Below are 23,362 nucleotides of genomic sequence, written 5' to 3'. Positions count from 1 at the left end.
CCCTTGTGGAATGTGAACTGTGGTTCAGCAAGCTGAGGATGAAACCCCTCAAGGTTTGAAATTAAAGGACAAAACCCCCTTAATTTCTATTGCTTAGTTGGTGGATGAAAACCCCTGATTGAGGCAAACTCTAAGACATTTCAAAGGTATTTAAATAAAGAGAGATCACTTCAGATTGAAGGAAGATTTACAGCGGAGATAAGAGAATATGTTGTTTTCTGATATACATTCCAAGTATTAAAATTGAAATATATGATAAACTGTTAAGCTACAATTTCTAGGTCAAATTTCATACTCCTAATTAATTCTGAAACTATTATTGTGAGTTAGGGTTTATTATATTTAAAGAAAACAATGAAAATTTAAGAAGGGACAATTACAACCCAGCCCCCCAAAAAATAATAAAAAACAGAAACTATTTATCCAATTTGATGATTTGTATCGACTTTCCGTGTACAATTGCATGTTTGACAACTATATATTCCTGTATTATGAACATATATATTTGTTTGATATATCTTTAATTTTTTTCATTGAACTGTCAATTTTCAGCTGTGCTCTGTATTTATTTTGCACTTTTTGGTCTAATTTAGGCTACTTTTTATATTTTAAATATTTATATGTATTTTGCACGGCCATAACCTAAAACACTAACTACCAATTTAGGAAAATTCAAGATCTTATAATTTGATAAAAAAGATCTTGTTGTTTTGATGTACTCTCCCCCTCCATCAAAATCCCTTGGGCAGAAGTCATCTCTAAATCGAACAACCTCAAAACTTAAGGAACCTTTTTCGTTTGCAAAGGAGAATTCTATTGACATATTGTAGGTATTGCTATTAGTTCCTCTTTGCCCCCTATTAATCCAGACCTATTAGCACAATAGTATAAGTGACATGCCATAGATTGTGCTCCTCTAAACAAAATGCTGGTTTTATTTTGTCAACAAACTTTCTTGTCTGGCCCCATGTTAGAGAAAACCTTCAAAAAAATCTTATCCATTTAAATGGTGTTTGAGAGCATATTCAATATCAAGGAGGTTGAGCAAAGTGCTCTAAGTTACTTGCCACCATCACCGTGCCCAAAATGTTGGGTTGCTTAAAAATCTTAGAATCTGTACATTTTGCATTGCTGACATAGCCCACTATATAAACTATGTCTCACCAAAGTATTCAAAAGCAATGAGCTTTCTAAAGTGCAGATTAAAAGTTATTTTAACAAAAGTTGGAATCCCTACACAAGCTTCAAAGTTGTAATCCCTTTCCTACGTTATTGGAATTACCAAGAAGATCTTTAGAAAACATTATAAGAAAAACATTAACACTATCTTTATCCCACTTCAGACTATCCAATATTTCCCCAATATAAGATGGAACTTGAACCCATTGATTACTTGGATGTCAACAAAATTTCTTGCTCATGTGACCTATTACATTGGTTAAACTGGTTTCTCTATTCAAACATGGTTAAAAGAAGTTGGAACATGTAAAGTGGTATGCTTTAGCCGTACACTCATACCAAATCAAGCATCAGATTTGTTTCGATAAAGCCTCAGTTTTAGCCAAACCGAAACATTGTAATAATAAGCAAATATGAAAGCCTTATAAATTGAATTTAGCATTAGTAAAGAAAACACTGCCTTTAACTTAAGCCAAATTTTGTGACCTATTGTTAATAAAATCAAGTAAACAACCCACCAATTACATCTCTATCTAAAAATTCTATTGAATAAGTCTGTTATCAATTCTATTAGTAAATATCTTTTTTCTTCCTTGGCTTTAAATACTTTTGTCTTGTCTCTGAACTATTTTACTCCTTAATTTTTAAATAATAAAATGTGAAACCCCCATTTTCCTTATCTTAATTATAAAAATTCTAACTGTCCAATTAACTATCTATTTTCTATTCAGAAGTATTGAGAAAATGTTTCCCCTTGAAGATATTAAATGTAAAAGCATTATAATGAGTTGACTTGCACATGACCATTAGAAATTAATATATGAAGCTTGATAATGTTCTTACGCAGAATTTAATAGGAATATTAATATAGCCTGCAATATGTATGACAGTCATACTTAATTTCATATATATTCATAATACATTAGAAGTTAGTGTACTCATAGCCCAATTACTTAATCATTTCTATTGCTTCCCATAAGGAGAGGCATGGTGTTGTTAGGGAGAGGTGGAGTAAATCCATCCCAAATTAGGTGAGCCCCAAGGGTGGTCTCGATGGATGTTCCTGAAACTTGGGCCCAATTATGGAGGTGGTGTCATCGCGCCCTAGACAAGTAAATCCCCATCCAGGGTCGAGGATTAGAAAGGAAGTAAGGATTGGAGGTTGAATATAGCCACCATCAATTGTAATATGAATAAATTTGGTTATGTAGTTTAATAAATTCATTTAAGGCATGATAATATTAAGTAATGGGTGTTGATTATTGGGAAATTGACAGCCTCCCAGTAGGGGACATTACTCACAACCATCATCTTAACTATCGACTGTGAGAATGGCCTTCTCTTTCTTTGGTTTGCTGTCAATCAGGTCTCTTACTCTTTGAACACAATTCATTACCACATGCCCTTATGGCTTGCAGTAGAAATGTACATACCCGTTCTTTGATGTTTGCTTTGCATTTGAGGATGATACTTTTGAACACAATCCATTACCAGATGCCCTTATGGCTTGCAGTAGAAATGTACATACCTGTTCTTTAATGTTTGCTTTGCATTTGACGACGATAGATTCTGGCCAGACTTGGGAGAGATACTTGGCTTCTATTTCACCATTGCACTTTCCTATTTAAACATGTCATTTCTCTTAGTTTGAATGTTATCCTCATCAATCAAGGTAGATTATCATATTTCCAGGCTTGGATTAATGTTGCTTAGCGTAAACGCAATATAGGAGTGTCTGATGGGCATGCCATTCAACAAAATTGCTTGGACATCATCATCTTCTACTTTAGCTTGTATACCAAATTGATTTCTTAGGGATGAAACTAATTTATATGTTGTACTACATTGTTGCCTTTCTCTTTCTTTAACCCAAACAATCTCTACTTCAAAGTCATTTTCAAAGAACCGTATAGACTGACCAGTTCATCCCAAACTGCCTTGGAGGTTTTTGTAAGATCTACATGATACAAGTATCCATCAGATAACCCCAAGCCAATTATAGCCATGGCTTCTGATTTTTGACAACCCATTTCATCACACCATCAGTATTCATCAGTTCTGGTGTTTTTCCACTGACAGTATCCCATAGTCTTTCTTTACCAAACATGAGTTGTTGTTTCTTTTGCCATGTAAGATAGATTTAAGGTAACCTGTGAGAAAGAAGACATCTTGTTAGGGTATTATAATAGGTGACATTTCATTTGTGCATCACAAAACTGTAGATGGTAATCTATTTTATTCTACAAAATGAAGATTTGTAGATGCACCATTTTTGAACTGTTGAAAATGCGGTTTGATAACCAATTAATGTAGCATAGGAAATAGGAAATCATCACAAGACAAGAGAAAATATTCATTAATAGCTCAATCACAAAAGCATCCATTGCAATGAATCTATCCTAAGACACACTCAATAGAGACATGAAATAAAAACATTCAAAAGCAAAGATTATGCAAACCAAAGATGTGATTTGAATGCTCCTTCATGCGGCTCCATTGTTCTTCTTTCCTCTTCAAATGATTTGGTTGTGGATCTCACCTACAAGTGCACACACACAATTGAAAGCAAGTAGACGAGATTTTTGATCAAGAGTACTAGAAGCATAAATGCGATAGTCTGATTACCAATTAAGAATCAAGGGTCAAGGGATTTGATTGAAGAAATTCATCCAATTTATAGATAAATTGGAAAAATGATCAAATTAGCATGATAATGATTCGAATGGAAATTCAAATCAAGAATAGCAAAATTATGACAAATTTGCACTTTCTATGCAAAATTGATTGATTGATGATTTATGACAAAATTATGACAAATTGCTATGCAAGGATTTATGACAAGATTTTGAAATAGAAATAGATATTTAGGAATTTAGGATAAATTAGAAAATTAAGTTGGAAATAATGACTTGGAAATTAGGAAATTGATGAAAAATTAGAAATTAGGTAAATTAATTAATAATCTTTCATTTATTAATTAATTCACAAAAATAGGAGGAAATTAATTAACCAATTAAATAAACATTTAATTGTAATGAGAAGACTTAGGATAAATAAGTAATTTATTAATCCTAAAGGAAGAAAATGATAAGCAAGGTTAAATGACTAAATCACAAAACCCTAGAAGGTGAATTAGCAATGCGAGGATGACAATTAGGTCTTGATTGAAGATAATTAATGTCGATCATGATTTTGAATTGATAAATGACCAGTGTTGATAAATGATTTGATTGATAAAATTGTGCCAATTGACGAGGAACAACGACTAATTGATCCAAAATGACAAAATTGACAAGAGGACGAGGATTGACGGCAAACTAGATTGCAAGATGACAAGATTAAAAATGACCACGATCGATGACGAATCGATCGCAAAATGACAAAATCGAACATGACAACGACCGATGACAAATCGATCATGTCCAAAATGATAAGATTAATGATAAGATTAATAAGAGGACAAAACCCTAATTAGGATTGACGATGTCCAAAATGATAACAAATTAGCACGCACATTGATGCGATAGGATAAAATCGATCAAAATTATGATTGGATAGTGTTGTCGACAAGACCAAATTTGAAAGCGAGACAGAATGAAGAATGTAGAAGAATGACTCGATGTTTGCAAATGATAAAAACCAAGTACGAATCATAGGAGAAATGTTAATGCGACGCAAAAACCTAAAATGAGGCAATGCGCCAATGTTAAAGTATGACTCCGCAAGCGTTGACCATTTTTAGGTGTCTACACAAATCACCCATAAAACATTAAAACTTGCCTATTGACCATAATCTGAATTTATATAGTGTATCATGTAAAAGATCCATCCCTTTCTCAGTTCCCTCGTCTTGTGGTGTTGTCTTTTGTAGTTCTATTGGAAATTAAGTGCCCTAATCCTTACTCTAGTCAACTTAAAGTGGCATTTTTAATGTTACATGCCTAAGATAATAATACATTGTAACTCTGGACACTTTTTCTAATTCGCTGCAAATTTAATATAACATGTCAAGATTAATGTAAGAGATTATTCATTTTGGCATGAAAAACTTAATGTAAGAGATACAAATCTGTATTTTAAAATGGCAGAAGCAGATAGCATAGGTTTTGCTTTTCATCCAACCATAGAAAATCTCAAACAGAAATGTTACCTCTGTCAAGGCATAGAGGAAAATTGCTCAATTAGGCATCCAAAAATCTCATTGATTCACTAATAAACCAATCCAATGGAAAGAATTTTTCTCCTGAAGGGTAAGAAAAATTTAGATGAGACATCTACTACCGTCAGTGGGCAAGACTCTCAGTAGGATATCTTCTACTACTGTCAGTGGGCATATACTGGATTATAAATAATTAGTTTCATGGCTGGGCATATTAGGTATATTGAAATCATCAAATTGTGAATTCTTTTGTCAAATTCTGCATAAGTGTCTTCATAATCTACAATAAATGTTATCTAATTCACATGATATGGAGAACATTTTATCTTATAGGCATTGGGAATATCAATTGATCAAAGTATAATTCACAGGCATTAGAGATCTTTTGAGGCTTACATGTTCTTGCATGACATATCAATGGCAGTTGGATTCATTTTATTTCTTTTTCTGCGTAGTACATTCCTTTTTTTCTTGTATGGTAACCCTTCTGTTGCAAGGTAGCCTGTATGGAGTGTGCACCATAGTTATGCCAATGGTGCATTTGCATTTAAACTGGAATATACAATCATATGGTTGACATATCCATGTGAACATTGGTCATTCTTTAATGACTATTATTTGATAGGCACGCCTAAATGAATAATCTACCATCTTCTCATAAATTACATCCATGCATGTGCAGTCATTGGGCTTTGTCTTAATGTTTGTGTGGTATTTATGCATCCAACCTGTTTACGCAGGATGGGCGGGAAATTGCTTATCCAGATTTCTTAAGTTTTTACTCATTCATTCTCTCCTTATCCCACATTTGACAAAATTAGATACATTGACTAAATTATAAGCTTTAGTTAAAGTTCACCATTGAATCTGGGGAGGATGTAATTTGACAACAAATTTTGTTCTTTTGGTTGTTCTCAAAATATTGAAACAGTTGCTTTTCTTTTGTTAGTCACACTATAGAAGAATTTGATGTTATTCCTTACCATTATTAAGTATACACACAACCACATGTTTATAAGTATGTGTGTGAATATATACTGGGATGAAGCAGACATCAAGTTGAAGCATTCTATTCATGGAAATTATTAATTGATTTCTCAAGAAAGTAGTTGAATTTAGTTTTTCTAATGATAGTTGGCTTGGTAAGTATTTCAAACAGTTGTATTGCTTTACGTTAGAAGATATTCCTGTTTAACTTGGTAATATTTCATGAGAATTGCATTTACCTCGTGTAATAAAAAATAAAGACCTTTTAGGTAGGATTGAGTATAATTTCATTTTTTTCATGAGATTCTGTTTGTTAGTTTCATTTTCCATTTAATTAATTTTTCCCATCATATGGCACTAATATTTTGCGTTGGATTTGACAGTTTTTTGTTGGAGGGAACTGGAAATGTGTAAGTATCATCATTTTGATGTCAGTTTTTTAATCATTTATTTTATTGATTAATGCTTGCATATTTTTTAGAGCAAGATAATTCTTTCAGCACATAATCATGTACATGCACGCATCCTCTATTCTTTTCTGCTTGGATGGTTTGTTTCCTGTCCGTACTTGTGTGATTAAAGCAGTGTTCAAGATTTGGTGAGAAGTCAGGGACTCACATACTCAAACAAGTCTGAAGAAATTACAAAATAAACTTGAAATTAAAAAAAACAAACATTAAAAGCATTTTATATATATTAAATGTAGTTTTTAATTGCTTAGTTTTGCCTAGGTTTGCCTGAGATTTTCCATTTAGTCCAAATCCAAGTCCAAAAAGAGCTTGCTAAGTCCAGAGTCTCAACACTATGGATTAAAGTAATATACACCAACACTGCGAATTACATGTGATGTACATTAATATATATTATTTCTTCTTTTGTTCATATCCTTTTTTTAAGCAATGGTATGCATATCTAAGAGTCTTATTTTCTTATTTAATTCATATTTTTATATGTAACTATCGACGTCTTGGATTGTCTTTTGAAATTGTACCCACAATCTGGACGCTATAGTTAGGAAGATCTAGGACACCCATGGAAATTTGGGTTTGTTCTCATCTTCTTCTACATTGCTTTGTGTGCTTCCTCTTCCTCTTATGTATTCTTTACTACAGAATTTTTAATGACCATGAATAATATATTCAGTGCCTTTTTTTCTTTGTTTACCATTTTAGGTTTTCTCCGACTTGTCTGTTTCTTTTTTTTTTTTTGCATTTCTTTGAGTCTAGGGCCCTTTTTTCTTTAGTGCTTTTCTAGTATAATAGATGTACGTTTCAGTCCTTTCGACCTATTCTTGGCCAATCGTGGACATTAATATAATTTCTTTCTTTCTTATTTGCTGAATCTATAATCTAGATATTAACTACAAATCTTTTTGAGCTTGCACTGGAGAGTAAATAATTGGTTTACACAAAGCTTATGATCCTTTTGAACTTTGACTGTATTACAGAATGGCACAAAAGCTTCCATTTCAAAGCTTGTGTCTGACTTGAACAGTGTGAATCTGGAAGACGATGTAGGTAAGAAATGCAGACTGTTTTCTTGTTGAATATGTCTTGTTATGCTGTCAGTTGCCTATTATATATCTTTATGTAATCTTTGTTTTCGAGTTAGTTATGGAGCAATGCAGGGAAGATTTATTGATTTCTACCTTGCGGTTGCTGTTTATTCTATAAATATTAATGTAATTTCAATATGATTCTGGTCAACATTTTGGATGTGTTGGCATGATCAGGATGTTAAATCACTATATTTTTCTATTTTTCATTTCATAAGTTGCTATTAAAAAAAGATGCAACTCTGGAGATTTTAGATGTATGTTCTAGTTTTTTAGCTATGACAATGTTTTAAAAAATCTTATCACATTCAATGCCTAGGTTAGGGAAAAAGAAGAGGAGACTTGGAGCTGCTTAGCATTGACTTATTTTGTTCCATTGTTTTCTATTTTATATATTTTGGAGAGGAATTCTCTTAAGTTCTGCCTGTTAAAAACATAATTAATGAAGAGCCTTCACATCCTAATATATTTATTTTAAGTATCAGAAGAGCTATTCATCAGATACTCAAACCACACAGAAAATGGAATATAAAATGTAATATCAAGTCCTAATTCAGTCTACTAGGGTTGTAGTAATTTGTGTTGACTTTCTATCATTAGGAAATCCGAACTAATATATGGTCATGATTTTCTTAATGTTGAAAGCAAACTATTACCTGATCCATTTTCTGTAGTTGGACGTGTATTAAAAAGTGTGGCGGTACTTTGAATGAAGTGCTGACTGCAAGGAGAAATGCTTAAAGTTATGATAGGGATCTTGACCTTGGATTGGAAAAGAATTTATTTTATCAATCAACCAAGGACTTCAATCAGAACAGAGTATTAAACATAAGAGTATATTTAATGGTGACAAGATAGAGCATATTTAATAGAACAGAGTATTAAACGTAGAGTATCTACAAATAGCATGCCAGTTGTGCGATTGTCATAGCAGTTTTTACTTGACAGCTGTGGTGATTTTGCTTGTTTCAAATGCACATATAGATTAATGAAAGAAAAAATGACTTTAGGATGCTCCCAGTGTTTCTATTTCTAAGAGACATAAGATTGGTTGTAAACATGTAAGTGTGAGGAAGAGAATTAATAAGTTAAGCTGGTTATAGGAGCAAGAACTAGTTCAATGCGGAGAAGAGCAAGTGTGGCAATAGGAAAATGAGCATGACATGCTTTATCAAGAACTTTTTGTAACTACTTTGGCCAATGGAAGGAGAGGATTGATTTGTATTGGATCTAGGAGTAAAGCTCATCATTAAGGGGAGAGATATCAGCGTCCAAAACTATATTGCAGGGAAAAAATATTCATACTCATATGGCATCTAAAGTGGAACATGTTTACATTTCATATTCTGCCCTCTTGGAAAGCTATGCAATTTTCAAAAAAGACATCACTTTGGGTCCATGTGAGAAAGTTATGGCACTGAAAAAAGGTGCCACTGAAGTTCATGGGATGTGGTTTAACCTAAAGAAATGATGATTAGGTTATTTTGACAGTTAGTAAAGTTTGTATAGTCATCCATGTGGCAAGATAAGCTACATGTCAGAATCAATGACATAAATGATAAAAATGCTGTGTTCATTTAGAAATGCCCAAAGGGTGACTTTTGACATTCCTATGTATGTGCCTGCTTTGGTTTCTCTTCCATTTGGCATTTGACTTTTTTTTATTCTTACCTTTGGGAGGCTGAGGGGAGGTCTCAACTACTTGATTCATGCCATAGAGAAGAAGGCAAGGAGAATTGGATTTTGTATATTTGAGAAGAAGCTGAAGTACTCATAGGCTGAACAAAGTTTGTAAAAATCTTTGTATTTGCCTATTTGAGCAATACACTCCCATTGAGAGCAATTCTCCCACCATCTGAGTTTTTCACCCTTCATAGGGCTTTTACCAGCTCCATATATCTGTATTGTGTTGCACTTTATACTTAACCCCTTAATTTCTTTGTTAATAACACTCTAATTGCTCCATTAATAACTGCAATTTAGGAGACTAAGTAGAACAATGAATTCATTGTCCGACTTCCATAGCCATAAGGGCAAGTTACAGATCAAGGAAGCTAAGCTATTGCTACTTCTAGCTAGTTTTTCCACTCTGTATTCTAGTTTAAAATCTTTGTGCTAATCTTGTTTGTACTTGGTTTTTTTAAATAGTTGCATCTTTGTTTCATACAACTGTCACTTTGCTTTATTTCATGTTACTAATCTTTGTTAAAATAAAGTTAAATCAAGTACGGAGCATACACATTTGTAAATTTCAAGTCAAGCATAATATCATGAGAGATTAGACTTGTTCAATGCTTTTGGGATCATGGATTGTGTGTGTTGGTTTGCATGATAATGACAAGATCTTAGAGGAATCACAGCCTTGTCAATAAAATATTTTGACAAGAAGTAAAGAAGATGGACAAATAAGGTGAAGAAACCTTTGGGAGAAAAGTTGCCTCACTTGAATCTAACTTGTAGTTTATGATGAAAACCAAAGAAAGTTTTATCGAACAACAAGAGCCGACTGTTAAGCATCAAACTTACATGCATAAGATGGAAGATTTTTTGAGTGGAAGAAGAGCAGCCTCTTATGAAGAGGATGAAGGAACAAAGATTAAGGAATGGTACATGGATTGATGGTACTCCAAGGTAGAAAAAGAAAAAGGTAAGGTAAACAAAAAGTTGAATGAACCTTTTAAAATTGAAAACAAAAGTAGACATTAAAGCAAGGATAAGTTGCTGCTGAAATCTTCCTTTCAAAGATGGAACAATAGTACATATTGAAGCTTCCAAAGGATAGGTTGATGTTGAAAGCAAATGGAGGCTTTCTGTAGCATGCTTGCAGTTGGTGAGGCACAGAATATTTCTTTTGCATGTCTCAAGATGGAAGGTCAACTCTCATTTGGTGGGAAATTATCTGACAACATTTCAGAAGAAGAATTAGGCGAATTGTTTAAAGAATTTTTTTAGAAGCATTTCTATCTCATCTGGAAAATAGGGTGGTAGTGTCTAGTTGGGAAGGGATTACAGAATTTCTTCAGAAGCATCTCTATCCTGTCAGACACAAAACTGATTAGACTGTGCAGGTGTACTATCCTGTCAGACACAAAACTGATTAGACTGTGCAGGTTTACACCATCTAATTATATAGAAAAACCACATTGATGAACTCACATTTGGAGGAAGAGGATATGATGATAATATTCACAGGAAAATTGTACCCAAGCATAAGAAAAGAGTTGTCTATAGAAAGTCTTAAGACTTTGATGAAATGTTTGCACAAGCTAGGAGAAGCTAGGTGAGGGAGTCGTCTAAGCAAAATCAATAGTCAAATGAGCCAAAGAAGCAACAGGAAAAAACCAAATAAATTCTACAAAGGTTAGTGACAAATGAGGAAAATGCTACTACACATTTTTGGAGGATCCTAAGACTCATTGTGATCATTGTGGTAGAGATGCACTGCTAAGCACTTCTGCCAGACCTGATGAAGAACAATGGAAGGTTCACATGTTTCTAATAGAAGGAAAGGATGGAAAGGGTAGTGCTTTTCCCTATTGGGAAAGGAAAAGTCTTTGCTCGGAGGAAAGGCAGAATAATTGAGAATTGCTTGCTTCTTTGCACCTGCACAAAAAATGCAAAATGGTCTGAATTTTCTAAGTCTCGGTGAAAGTAGAGGTTTTTGAAGAAGTTAAAAACAGGGAAAGAAGGGAATATGAGGATGTATGGACTTAAAAATCTGATATTTATGATTATAAAGCAAAAAACATCTAATCTGTTTAAGATTGAAGAAAATTATTAAGCAACATATGAGTATGAATATTCAAAAAGTAAAAGTTTTGAGTCAGTTTTACATGCCAAATTTGAAAAGTTCCACAGTAGCCTCGTCAAATTTGTATAAAAAATAGGAGAAAGCAAAGCCTTAGCCATGATAATGAGGAGGTGAGGAGAGACAGTGTCTCCTCAACTCATTGCTCGAGCAAGGGAAGAAACTAGCAGAGCAACCATTCGCAAGTATGCAGAAGTGGAGTTTCAAGATAGAACTTTAGACCTAGTTATGCCATTGCTAAATTTATACAATATAGGCAATAACTAAGCCTTATCAAAGATATTATAGTGGTAAGGATAGATGGGGTTTCCTTGGTTAATTCCTCAAGCAAGGGAAGAAACTAATAGGGCAGCTGGAGTACAAAGAATTGGGGCCCTGAGATATAGCTATAGATTCAGTGACACCATTCCTTTTTGAAGACATTTCTCAAAGACTAGTCTTAGGAAATTTTAGTCATTTTGGGCATATCCTTTGCTTATATCCAGTTTTATCATCACGTCCTCGTCCTCTGATTCCATCCAAAATTTGCTTGCATTAGATGAGACTGTTTTGCTCTTAAGATATTTTATTTGGAAGAATTTTCATAGCCTTTCACGAGTTACCTTGGTAAAAAGTTGTAAATGGTTTTATGGGAAGCATTAGTCTTGATATCAGTATAAGTGTTGTAAGACAGAATAGGAGATAAGAAAACCTACACTGAGATGTTGAAGAGGTTGGAATAGATTGGATCTCTTTTCCTGACTTCTCGAGTAGGGGAAAAAGCTTCTGGGCAGCTATTCAAAATTACAGAGAATTGTGGTCCCAAGATACAACATCAAAGTTCAGTAACATTTTTTCTTTGAAAAGCCAATATTTTCTAAAACTACTTTGATGAAACTCCAATCAACTGGGTTATATGGTTTGCTACAAGGTTTTTTTAGTATTTTTTCCTATAATTCTGAAGTGCAGAGTCGGGCAGATTTTCTTCTTGTATGCACTTTGTGTATGTGCTAACAATTATTTGGTTGCAACCCTAACATTTGATTCTAAATGCAAAACACATCTAGTGCTTCATTTAAATGATGATTCTAAAATACATGATATTATTTGGTGTGCTACAAGTCGTAGAATGTTGTGAAATTTAATTACTTGATATTTGCATATTGCAAAAATATGTGCTATTTTTTTTATAGTTCAATGTTTTAACATTGATTTATATTCTTAAGTTTTCCGTTAATGTTCTTCAACATTCGAGCCTCTGGAGAATCTATTTCTATTTTCTTGTTTATTTGCAAGAAAATTCAAGTGCAGCATTTCTGTTTTGCAAAAGAATATGATGTTATCAGAATGAAGTACAGTAACATTTCTTTATTTAAAATATTGAGCATGGCCTTAATAATTGTTTGTCCTCGTACAAAACAGATATTGTGGTGGCACCACCATTTGTCTATATTGATTTTGTGAAGAGCACTTTAAATGATCGTATAGAGATTTCAGCCCAAAATTCCTGGGTTGGCAAGGGTGGGGCATTCACTGGAGAAATCAGGTAAAGCATATTTTTGAATAGAGCTGATTGAGAATTCTATTCATGTTTCTGGGCAAGTAATAACTTAATTGTGGGGATGAAACAGGTTGTTTCTGTTGATGACCGTTGTGTATATTAATCTATACCAGCCTTTATGATTGAAGTGATTTCCTTTTAGATGATTTTTTCATCGGATGATGGTAGGGAATGTTGCAAATGCCATTTAATCTGGCTATCTTAGATCAAAAAAGCTTATTTGCACACAAAGAAATGCATGAGATAGTGTCATCCATTTTTTATTTGGTTTTGCAGCTCTCAACAGACAGTAATAGCTATAGACAGCAACAAAATGCTTAAGCATTAACAACCCAGAATTTTTTATGGATATTATGTCATCGCATAACTTCTTGTCTGTTGTCCGTAAACTAGAGACAGCTATGGCTTACACTAGTTATAGATCTTAAATGTAGAATTTAACAAACTGCTCTCCCTAGGCAAGTTACTCAACAATGAACGTAAATGAAATTTAAGAGCAACAACATTGCAGAGAGAAGACACAAGGATTTGCCATGGAGAATCTGCATTCAGGGACAAAAATGCAGGAAAAGTAAGGTAAAATGCTCACTTGTCCACTGTCTTCAAAGTTAAGTACAATCTTATGCCTCTTTGGCATAAATCTGACCCGATTTTAACTTATTTCAGTCCCTAAGATCACTCCAACGGTTATCTGTTGCACACTTCAGTTTTGTTTTTGCCTAGGATTGCCTATTTTTTCCCATGATTGTCTATTAAATGCCCCAAAATTACTCAGGACAAAATGGGTGGAAACATAGCCAGCAATATTTTCCTGTTAACAATTGCAACACAATATTGTAAGATTGCATAATTTGCATGTGCACCAGTATCATCATCATTTGTGAAAACAATAGAACCTCAAGTAGAAAGGCATTCTCATCTCAATCCATTGATGGTAGTGTGGATTCCAATGTGACACTTCAAACAGACATAAGCACTCATGGAAGACTTAACTCAAGTGCGACAACTCACTACAAGGGTAGAAATAAGAATGACGACACATGTTCAGCTAACCCAATGACACCAAATAGGGGAGATAGCTCTCATCCTATGCTAAGTGACTAGGTAGTCATATTCATCACCCCATACAAAATGAGAAACTAAAGCAATGATGAAAAGATTAAAGCAACAAGGAAAAGATTAATGCAATAAGTAAAAGATTTTCCATTTACCAATTACTTAGTTCAAGCATAAATGGAGAAGTGCATATATTAAGAAACATCATTTGATTCACTTCAGTTCCACAAGCATATATTTTTAAATGAAAGAGTATAGCATCCAACTTTCTTCACAATACCCAATATACAAGTAAAATGACACTAGGAAACCCCTCTAGTTCACTTAGTTCACAGATAGGCATATTCTTTCTTCACAAGTGAACAGAAACGGAATAAACATTATGGAAACACCCAACCTAACATTTTAAGCATTCTATGGTGTAAAGACAAGCATAGTGGATCATGGAGATGAAGTTTCACATCAATAGTTTCTCAAAAACATAAGATTACTCCCACCGGTAGTGTTTGCTCCTTCCTAGACAAGCGAACAACCTTTGGTAAATAGGCAGTAAAAATTCTACTAATACAAGTTGGCAAAAAACACCAAAATTTATAAAATTTTCCGAAGGCAAGAAATTAAAATGATTACCTACAGTATGTTGAATATTTTGTCATTGATGTCAAAGCTAGTTAGCGATTTTCTTAATTATTGGCAATTATAGTTTATCCGTGCTATTGTTTGATGAAATAAATATCATCTGCTGGACGTGGTAATTTAGTGAGGCGATATGGTATTATTCTTAGTGTATGATGGCTGTAGGTGTCTGTATACTCTGACAGTTTCAAACTTTGATTCTTGGTGGCACATTAATTTATTTATCCTTCTTGAGCGACAATAGATTCTTCGTTTGACTGTGAATGGGGCGGCTTATTCCTGATGATGGTTGTGTAACATCAGCATTAAAAAGGGAATCATTTTGAATTCAAAAGTAATTGATAAATGCCTCGGCCTTTCCTTCCTTGTTTAGAGTTTACGGAGAAAAGCATGTATGCTGCATGTTAAGCTTTTCAAGATTATTTTTCTACTATTAATTGCTGTCTTCACTTTTGGTGTGGGATATATTTTTGTTGTGTTTTCAACTTGCTGCAGATAAGAAGTCAAGAACTATTTCAGCGGTATGTGTGTAATTTTCATATGGTGATTGAAGTACTCGGTGTATTATGAAAAGTGTTAATAAGTTTCAAAGCATTCGAGTTTGTGTGAAAACTGAAGTTGGTGCTTTGAGGAGAGTTGGTGTTCACTTATGTAATCTGGGTTGGTTCCCATTTCGTGAATGAAAGCTATTGATCTGCCGTGGTTTTTTACCTGAAAGTGTTTTCCACATGAAATTAGGTGTTCTCCTTGTTGATGTTTGCTCTCTCTATTCTATCTATTTGTTTATGTGGTTTCATGTGTTTAAAAGTTCAAAATATTGATTCAGCCCCCCCCATTCCCCTTCTCTTTTTTGTGTGCTTATGATGGGAAACTAATCCTATTCAAATAATTCACTTATAGGAGCTTAAACAACACGCATTGTGACTAGCTTTTTAACACCAACAAAAATGGAGGCTAAATATTCATTTTGCTCTATGACTTTTGTTAATTCAAGTTTAGGAATGAATGCTTTATACAATTGAAATGACTATGTTCCCAATTGCTCATCTAGATATAAAAACATGAAAATCAACACTTCTCATTTGATCTATGTTTTGTATGGTTACAAAATTAAAAAAAATGATTCCTTATGAAGGAAAAAAAAATTCAAAAAATGATTTTTTTAAAAGCGCGCTAAAAATTCTATACAGTTTGAAAAGACTTGAGCCAATCAAACAGATTTGGCTAGACCCTAAAAATTCGGATCTGACCAGATTTGGTTGAATAAACTTGATTTTGGTATCGAGGATGGTCTTCTTTAGACGAGACCATCTAGGCACCCTATCAGTTTTGTTAGGTGTAGATTTCATTTTTATAGCTTAAGTTGGTTTGTACAAATATTTGAAATACTTTTACATGGTTGATTATAATCCCTGTACTACACCTGGATATTGGGCTGAAGTTCTTAGGTTATGATTCATCATCTCAATTTGTCACTCAATAGACACTTGGTGGGCAATTGATAAATTATATCCACATGACCATATCTTGGTTTTGCTAGTTATTTACCTTTGATTGTTCATGGGTAGGCAACAAAGTCAGTCTATAATATGTGAAAGGTACTCTTGGCTTTGGCATTCTTTATCCAAGGACCGATTGCCTAGGTCAATAGGATATAGATTCTCTTTGGGATGATTCAATTGAAACTCAGAGATCAACTATTGGCTATATTTTCTCCTTGGGTTCAAGAGATATTTTATGGCAAAGTAAACTTCAATGCCCTGTAGCTTATCTTCCATTGAAGTAGAGTTGAAATTAACTGCTAATGCTAGTTGCAAAGCAATATGGTTATCCTTTGTTTCCAGCATTACAACTTCCTCAAATTATATAGATTCCATATTTTTGCGAAATTAGGGAGTCCCAAATTTAATGAAGAACCAACTTTATGATCATTATCACATTGAGGTTCATTGTCACTACATTCAGCCTTTAGTTTGACATTGATGATATATCTTTCCACGATTACACTTCTCATAAACAATCTCTTGATCTAATGGCTAAACCTTCTGGTACTATTACTTTCATCAAATTTTAGGATAAAATTTAATTTTCTTTAGCTTAATCATTAAGCAAGGGGTATTGGACACACGAGTGTTTATTGCCTATGTTAATGATGTAAAAACACCATATTAGTTATGTCTAATAACACTGTAATTTGCAACACCTATGTAACTTTGCTGGACACTACTGAATACAAACATACTCATTGAAGTTTTAACATATAATCTTGAGAAACAAAAATAAGAAAGTGTCCTACACATTCTTGTATCTGTGTCATTTCCTTACCTTGAAAAAGTAGACATTTGAAGCCATAACAAAGGAACTAGATGAGCTGTCATTACAGCTGAATCGTAACCATTGGTACTGTTGGGTGCCAAAATCGTAGCTCCACTTCCTTTCCTATAACAAAATCTCACAAGGCTAGGGTTGTCACCATGCAAGTGAAATCAGGTCATCAACAGATCGTGGAGGGTTGAAGGCCAACTCAATGAGAGTGGGTTTTATCTCTTGCTCTCTAAACTCTGCTTAGACTTGGGAGGGTGATCCCAAGGGACACATAAATAGGTATTAAAATCAAACACAATAGATAAGCAAAAACATTGATAGCCAAACTCAACCTGTTGACATGGCCCCAAAGATTGTTACTAAGCCAAAAACAGTTAGCTGTCTCAAAGCCCCTATATAGCTGATGCAATATGTGCAAGTGTAACCCTCATGAAATAGATTCATTTCATTGCTCTTTTGATGATAAATCCTTGGTTATATTACAAAGTTATGAATCCACAACTTGAGTTTTTTCTTCCTACAATATAGGTAAATGTTACGATTTGTATGAATGATTTGAGATTGATTAGGTGGACCAATGCCTATGCCTATTCGATTGGCTATAGAGTCATAGACAATGGGAAGGAGAGCAACGAAAGGAAACATAGAAGAATTAATTTAGGCACATGTGCCATCAAATTATAAGCATTATACAACTGAATTGCATACTTAGTAATCCAAAACTGAATTGCATGAACCCATATGAATTGAACAAATGATTATTACAATGTAATATTTTAAAATGCTGTCACTTTTTCAAATGCCCAGTACAATCATGTCAACAAGTGTGACATGCGAAAACCTTGATAGTAGTAAAGATTTATGTGAAGAAATACATACAACTTGGAGACACTCTTTGCTTACTGGCAACATTTTATCTTTCAACTGTTTCACTGCTTCAATGCCTTGCTATAGGATGGCATGATTGAAACCCTAGACAAACCCTACATCTGCATAGTTTTGAGTTGCCACCAGAAGAACCAACTTCCTCAAATTGAAGCAAAATCCTCTTCTTGACAATAATAGGGTGAAACTCCAATATACAACAAAGTAGCACTACAAAAATCAGTGAGCAGAAACAACTACCACCTAAAATGGGCATTTCAGATTGAAAGTCAACTACTTGAGGTACAATAGTTGGGAGGATTAATGGAGAGTAGATAGAGTTAATGTATGTTGTTGGGAGAGCTCCTTTGCATCAATGATATTTAGTTATGCGAGTGTAAGAATGCCATTGCATTTGGTGCTCAAACTATTCGAAGAAACATACTTTATTATCAGGTTCCTTTGAAATATGTCAGCTTCGGAAAAGTCGTTAGCATTTTGGGAAAGAATCAAAACTATGTCAGATCGAGGAGGTGGTTTAAGAAGCACATTAAATCATTGACAAACACATCTCTCTCTTCTTCATTTCAAGTTAGAGGTAGAGGTAGATTGAGAACATGAAACCTTGGTGAAGGTTCCTAGTTCTTAAAAATGCTCTGACAACTTCCTTTTGCAACTTCCTATTAGTTGGATCTTCACTGACCACCAAGAACTCTTAAAATGCTTCTTATAATATCTATTTCAATTCTTAAATTCTTGTTGGGAACTAGACACTCATTGGGAACCTTAGTGGTGCTAGGAACCATATCAAAACTACACTTGTACAATACTTGGTGCTTGTGGGGAACTTCATGTGGTTTTGAAACTCTTTCCATTGTTTAGTTTACCTTTATCCTTTCTTAATACATCAATGTCGCGGGGTGAAGTTTTGGGAGGAAACTTGAACTTTGGAACCTTGCATTGATTCGGTAGTGGGTTGTGGGTTGGAATAGGAAATATGCTAGTCGGGTTCGGGTCTTAGGGAGGAAATGGAACACAAATTATAGAAGGGCTAGTGGGCATTGGTAGCAGGGAAGAAATTGGAATTCAAAACTAAGATTCGTAGGGGTTAGGAGTGGAGAGGTAATGGAAACTTGGAACAGAAAGTTCCATTTCAAACTCAAATTTTGGAGTCCAACAAGAACTGTGGATGTCGAGGTCAAGGAGGAAGTAGAAAGTGGAACTTAAGAGTTACAAGTTCCAATTGGGGTTTGTAGTCCGAAAGGGATGAAGATGAATATATGTTAGGAAACAAATCTCGAGAGGGAACGTGGACCTAGAAGTTCCTAGTTCTTGTTAGGATTGGGGTTTGAAGGGGTACTAAAATAAACTTAGAAGAAGGGGCAAGTAGGGAGCAAGATGAAAAATTGATTTGGAACCTTAATCCAAGTCCTAATCGGGGTCCGAAACTTTCAAGGAAACCAAGGTCATGACCAACATAATGAATTTTTCCAACGTAAAATTGGAGACAATTAAAGTCATAAAGGAAAACTTGGACTCCCGCATGAAAGATTTTGTAGTTTTTTTACGAAGCCCTAACATGTATTATAAGCTAGAAGGCTAGTTTGCAAAATTTCAAAGAAAATTCTAGGTCAATATTTCTTATGTTAATGAGATGTGATCGGACGTCAATTAATTCAAGAATCTTGATGAGAACTTGGACTCAAGGAGGGAACTACAAGAGGTGGCGAAGAAAGAAGATCAAGTTATGGAGCAATAGTTAAATTCAAATTGGAAGAAGAATCTTGGGAGCTTGTAATGGAATGTTGCCAAGATTGAGGCATGGTGATGATTTATTGTTAAAATTGTTCATACGACCAACCCTTATGTTGACATTGAAGGAAAATGAGAAATTGAAGGCCTCTAGGACAAATGCAAAATTGATGATTAGGAAGATGAAGAAGACATTAGATAATTGAAGGTAATCCTCAGTTATGTTCCTTTAAAATTGGAATGCTTCGCCAAGGCAACTATTGAAGAGCTTCTCAATGAAAGTGAATGGAGGCTGAATTTTTTTGTAGAATGGGATGCTCTAGTGGGGGGCTAGGAACCCATGGTCAAGGGATCAAACACCCCTTCATACTTGTATAAAACTTTCCATTTGCCTAGGATAAGTCTAGTCTAGGTAAAGGTGTTCATCAAGCACCTTTCCTTACCTCTTCTTCCTAGGAGTGATTCTTATTAGGCCTTTCTTTGACAACATGGGCATTACTCCACACAAGAAACATACAAGTGGCCACAACTTTCACGACCCATCTAACACAAGAGAAACCAATAAATACGTATGAGATCAAGGGGATACCTCAAAACATTTTCAGTCAAGCAATAAAATTGGACAATTTCCACCTCAACAACCACAATAACAAATTAGAAGCACAGCTCTTGCTGCACAACAAGGATGGAAGATCCTGGGCTCTAGGGAAGGAGATGATGGAGATGAGAACAAGAAAATGAAGTCTAGTTTGAGTGGTCATGGAGGTAGATTCCAAGCCCCATGCGGCACTAGCTTTTCAATACTTAGTCTTCCTATGAGGACAACACTTTTCTCAAAACCCAACATATACCTTACCTTTAAGACCAGCTCGTCCTTTGTGGATCCAAGTTGTCCCACCTCCTAAGTCTATATTCTATAGCAAACTCAAAACCATACTATGCAATACCACAAAGCCACATACAATAGAGACACACAATACACAACATAATTGAGTTAAGATAGTTACTTGATTCATTCAGACGAACTATAACATCCACATCCTCGAACTCACCATCCCTTAGCTCATCCCTGTGTATCCAACTTAGGCACAATCAACAACTCTTGGAACCCTTACAATAACAAGTACATCACTCCCAAAGGAACCCAACAACTCTCCATGAAGATGTCCTTACTCCCTGACTAGAATGCTCCCTTAATGCCTTTTTAGAACCTCATGAACCTTGTTCAAATGATGTACAAATACCATGCTCACACTTTATGCTCGCTCCATTTCTAGCTTGCTTTAGCACCAATAAGTTCTTTGGCAAGAATCTTTTCACAGCATATCAAGAACCTAGCTCATCCATAATTTCAGACTCACACAGGTCGTCATGCTTTACTCTTTTCAAGAGTTTGACCTCTCCCAAAAGGATCCCATTCTATTCTACTTTACCAGCTCTAATGCTATTCAACACAATTTGGGCCTAGGTCTCTTCTCAAGAACACCCAACATTTACCCATTACTAGCTCCAACTTAGAGATTGTTTACGAATACAATGCTGTACTGCACCTCTCTGTTCGCATCCTTCATGGGCATGACACAAAGAATATTGATCTCAAGCCCAACTCCCCATGATACACTCAGGTTTCTCCAATTCCATTCGTGGGATTGGACCCATCCTCATCTTTTCACCTCTGTGCAAAGCTTCTTATAATAGAGTGGAACTCCCTAGGATTGTTCTACAAGAACTTGCCCAAGAAGCCTTTGACAAGACTCAGCATGCCATAGGCATATTTATTTGGAGTTTGCAGGAAGAAGACCATCTGAACTCAGTCTTGTGGTCTTTGGCTATCTCTATAGTGCAAGAACTCGCTATGTAGACCAGCAATCATCTTCTAAGGTCCCTTGCCGAACTCTCAAGAACACTGCATCCTTGATGCATGATGCTCTACTGCAGGAATTCTTTGCAAAGCATCCTAAACAGCAAAGCGACTGTTCCCAGAATAGAACCCAAGCTCATATTTACTCTCTCAGTAAGATTGAGTTTCACAGAGTCTATCATTCTTATGAAACTGCGTGTTTGTGTGTTTCATCTAATGAATCCATCCATCATACATAGGCTTATGGCCAAAACCAAAGTGGCAAAGAAGGACAATAGCCCACCAGCCTTGAGTTCTTAAGCATCAATTGTTTCTTCATTCTCACTGGTAAGTTCCTCCAACATTCTTGTACATAGTTCTTCTACTTCTTTATTTATCGTTTTCCTTCTTTGTTGCCTCTTCTTCTATTTCGATGTCTTCTCTACTTGTATCTATTTCTACTTCAATTGTAAATAATTCTTTCCACAGTATGAGCAATGTTGTTTCTCTCCGACCACATTCAATTCTGGGGTTTCTTCTTCTATCCCCATTGTATCTTGCATTGTTGGTGTTGTAAATTCCACTTTCCATGTAGTCTTTGTTGCAGTATTAGGTTCTACCTTGTCTTTAGGGAATTCTTTTGTTTGTGCTCTCTTGTACTCCTTTGCTGTTCCATCTATGGGGACTTAACCCTTGTTTCCTCTGTTCGTCCACCTCTTGTAAATACTTATGTTTCAGTTTTAATGTGTTCCGTCTTTAGGTGTATAATTTTCATATAAATGTGAAGTTTTTCTCAAGGTTCACAGTAATAAGTGTTTTTAATCCTGAAACCTTTTATTAGGGTTTTCCTTGATCAACATTTTGGATGCTACAGATGCATCATATGTGAAAGATATCAGTTGATGGAGTCGGTAAACTTTCAATTCTTTTAATATGAGGATTGTTGTTATTGGCCATGAATATTATTACAGACTCTACATTTTTGGTCTGAGTTTTTCTTGTCTAATTTGGGTGCATGGATTTATTTTATGGCAATTGGCCCCTTGATGACACTCATAAGGTGGTTAAGAGTATTTTGTGATACCTAAGGGATAAATATATGCCTTAAGAAAATAGTGATGCCCAGGAGCTGCTTGAGAGAAAACAGCTTGGCTTTGAACTGGAAAGTATGGGGTTCAGCCTTGATTGAATTTGTTTGTTTCTCTAGTCTACCTACAATAGTTTGCTGGATGAGAAAAAAAGAAAATATGCACGTCTACGTATGACTAAAAGTAGCATATTCGTTTGCTGGCATGAAGTGCAGAAGGTTTTACTGAACTTAGCTATGGCTGCACAAAGATTATCCAAAAATTCTAATAATATTTACATCAAAGGCAGAGTTAACTTCACATAGAGCAAGCCTGAGGTATGTTGGCTTTATCAATGAACCGGTAGGCAGTTTTCCATGCAAGGTACAGCTTTACTTGAAAACTTTGTAAGGTGCTTTGTTTTTGTTATTTGATGGATAAATACAGATTTTGAGAATACCAGGTTATGATTTTTTTCTAAATCACAATTGAAACTAGATAGTGATGTAAGGATTAAAAGCTGTGAAGTTCATCTTTCTAGTATGGAAATAATAAATTGACTTAAATAATAAATATAAAAAGGCTCTCTGTTTT

At 34.7% G+C, this 23,362-nt stretch overlaps 1 protein-coding gene across 1 annotated transcript in view; it reads left to right on the top strand.

Annotated features, from left to right (window-relative positions):
* LOC131065529 (triosephosphate isomerase, chloroplastic) overlaps positions 1–23,362 on the top strand; it is a 44,871-nt gene that overhangs the window by 5,896 nt on the left and 15,613 nt on the right. The window contains exons 2-4 of the mRNA XM_058000055.1: positions 6,709–6,735; positions 7,773–7,842; positions 13,090–13,213. Coding sequence (XP_057856038.1) covers positions 6,709–6,735; positions 7,773–7,842; positions 13,090–13,213 — 221 coding nt within the window. The remainder of the gene's footprint in view (positions 1–6,708; positions 6,736–7,772; positions 7,843–13,089; positions 13,214–23,362) is intronic.

Source organism: Cryptomeria japonica, chromosome 1 (genome assembly GCF_030272615.1).
Source record: "Cryptomeria japonica chromosome 1, Sugi_1.0, whole genome shotgun sequence".
NCBI lineage: Eukaryota > Viridiplantae > Streptophyta > Pinopsida > Cupressales > Cupressaceae > Cryptomeria > Cryptomeria japonica.
Note: the sequence above shows the minus strand (reverse complement) of the source record. Positions and strands in the feature narration are given on the sequence as shown.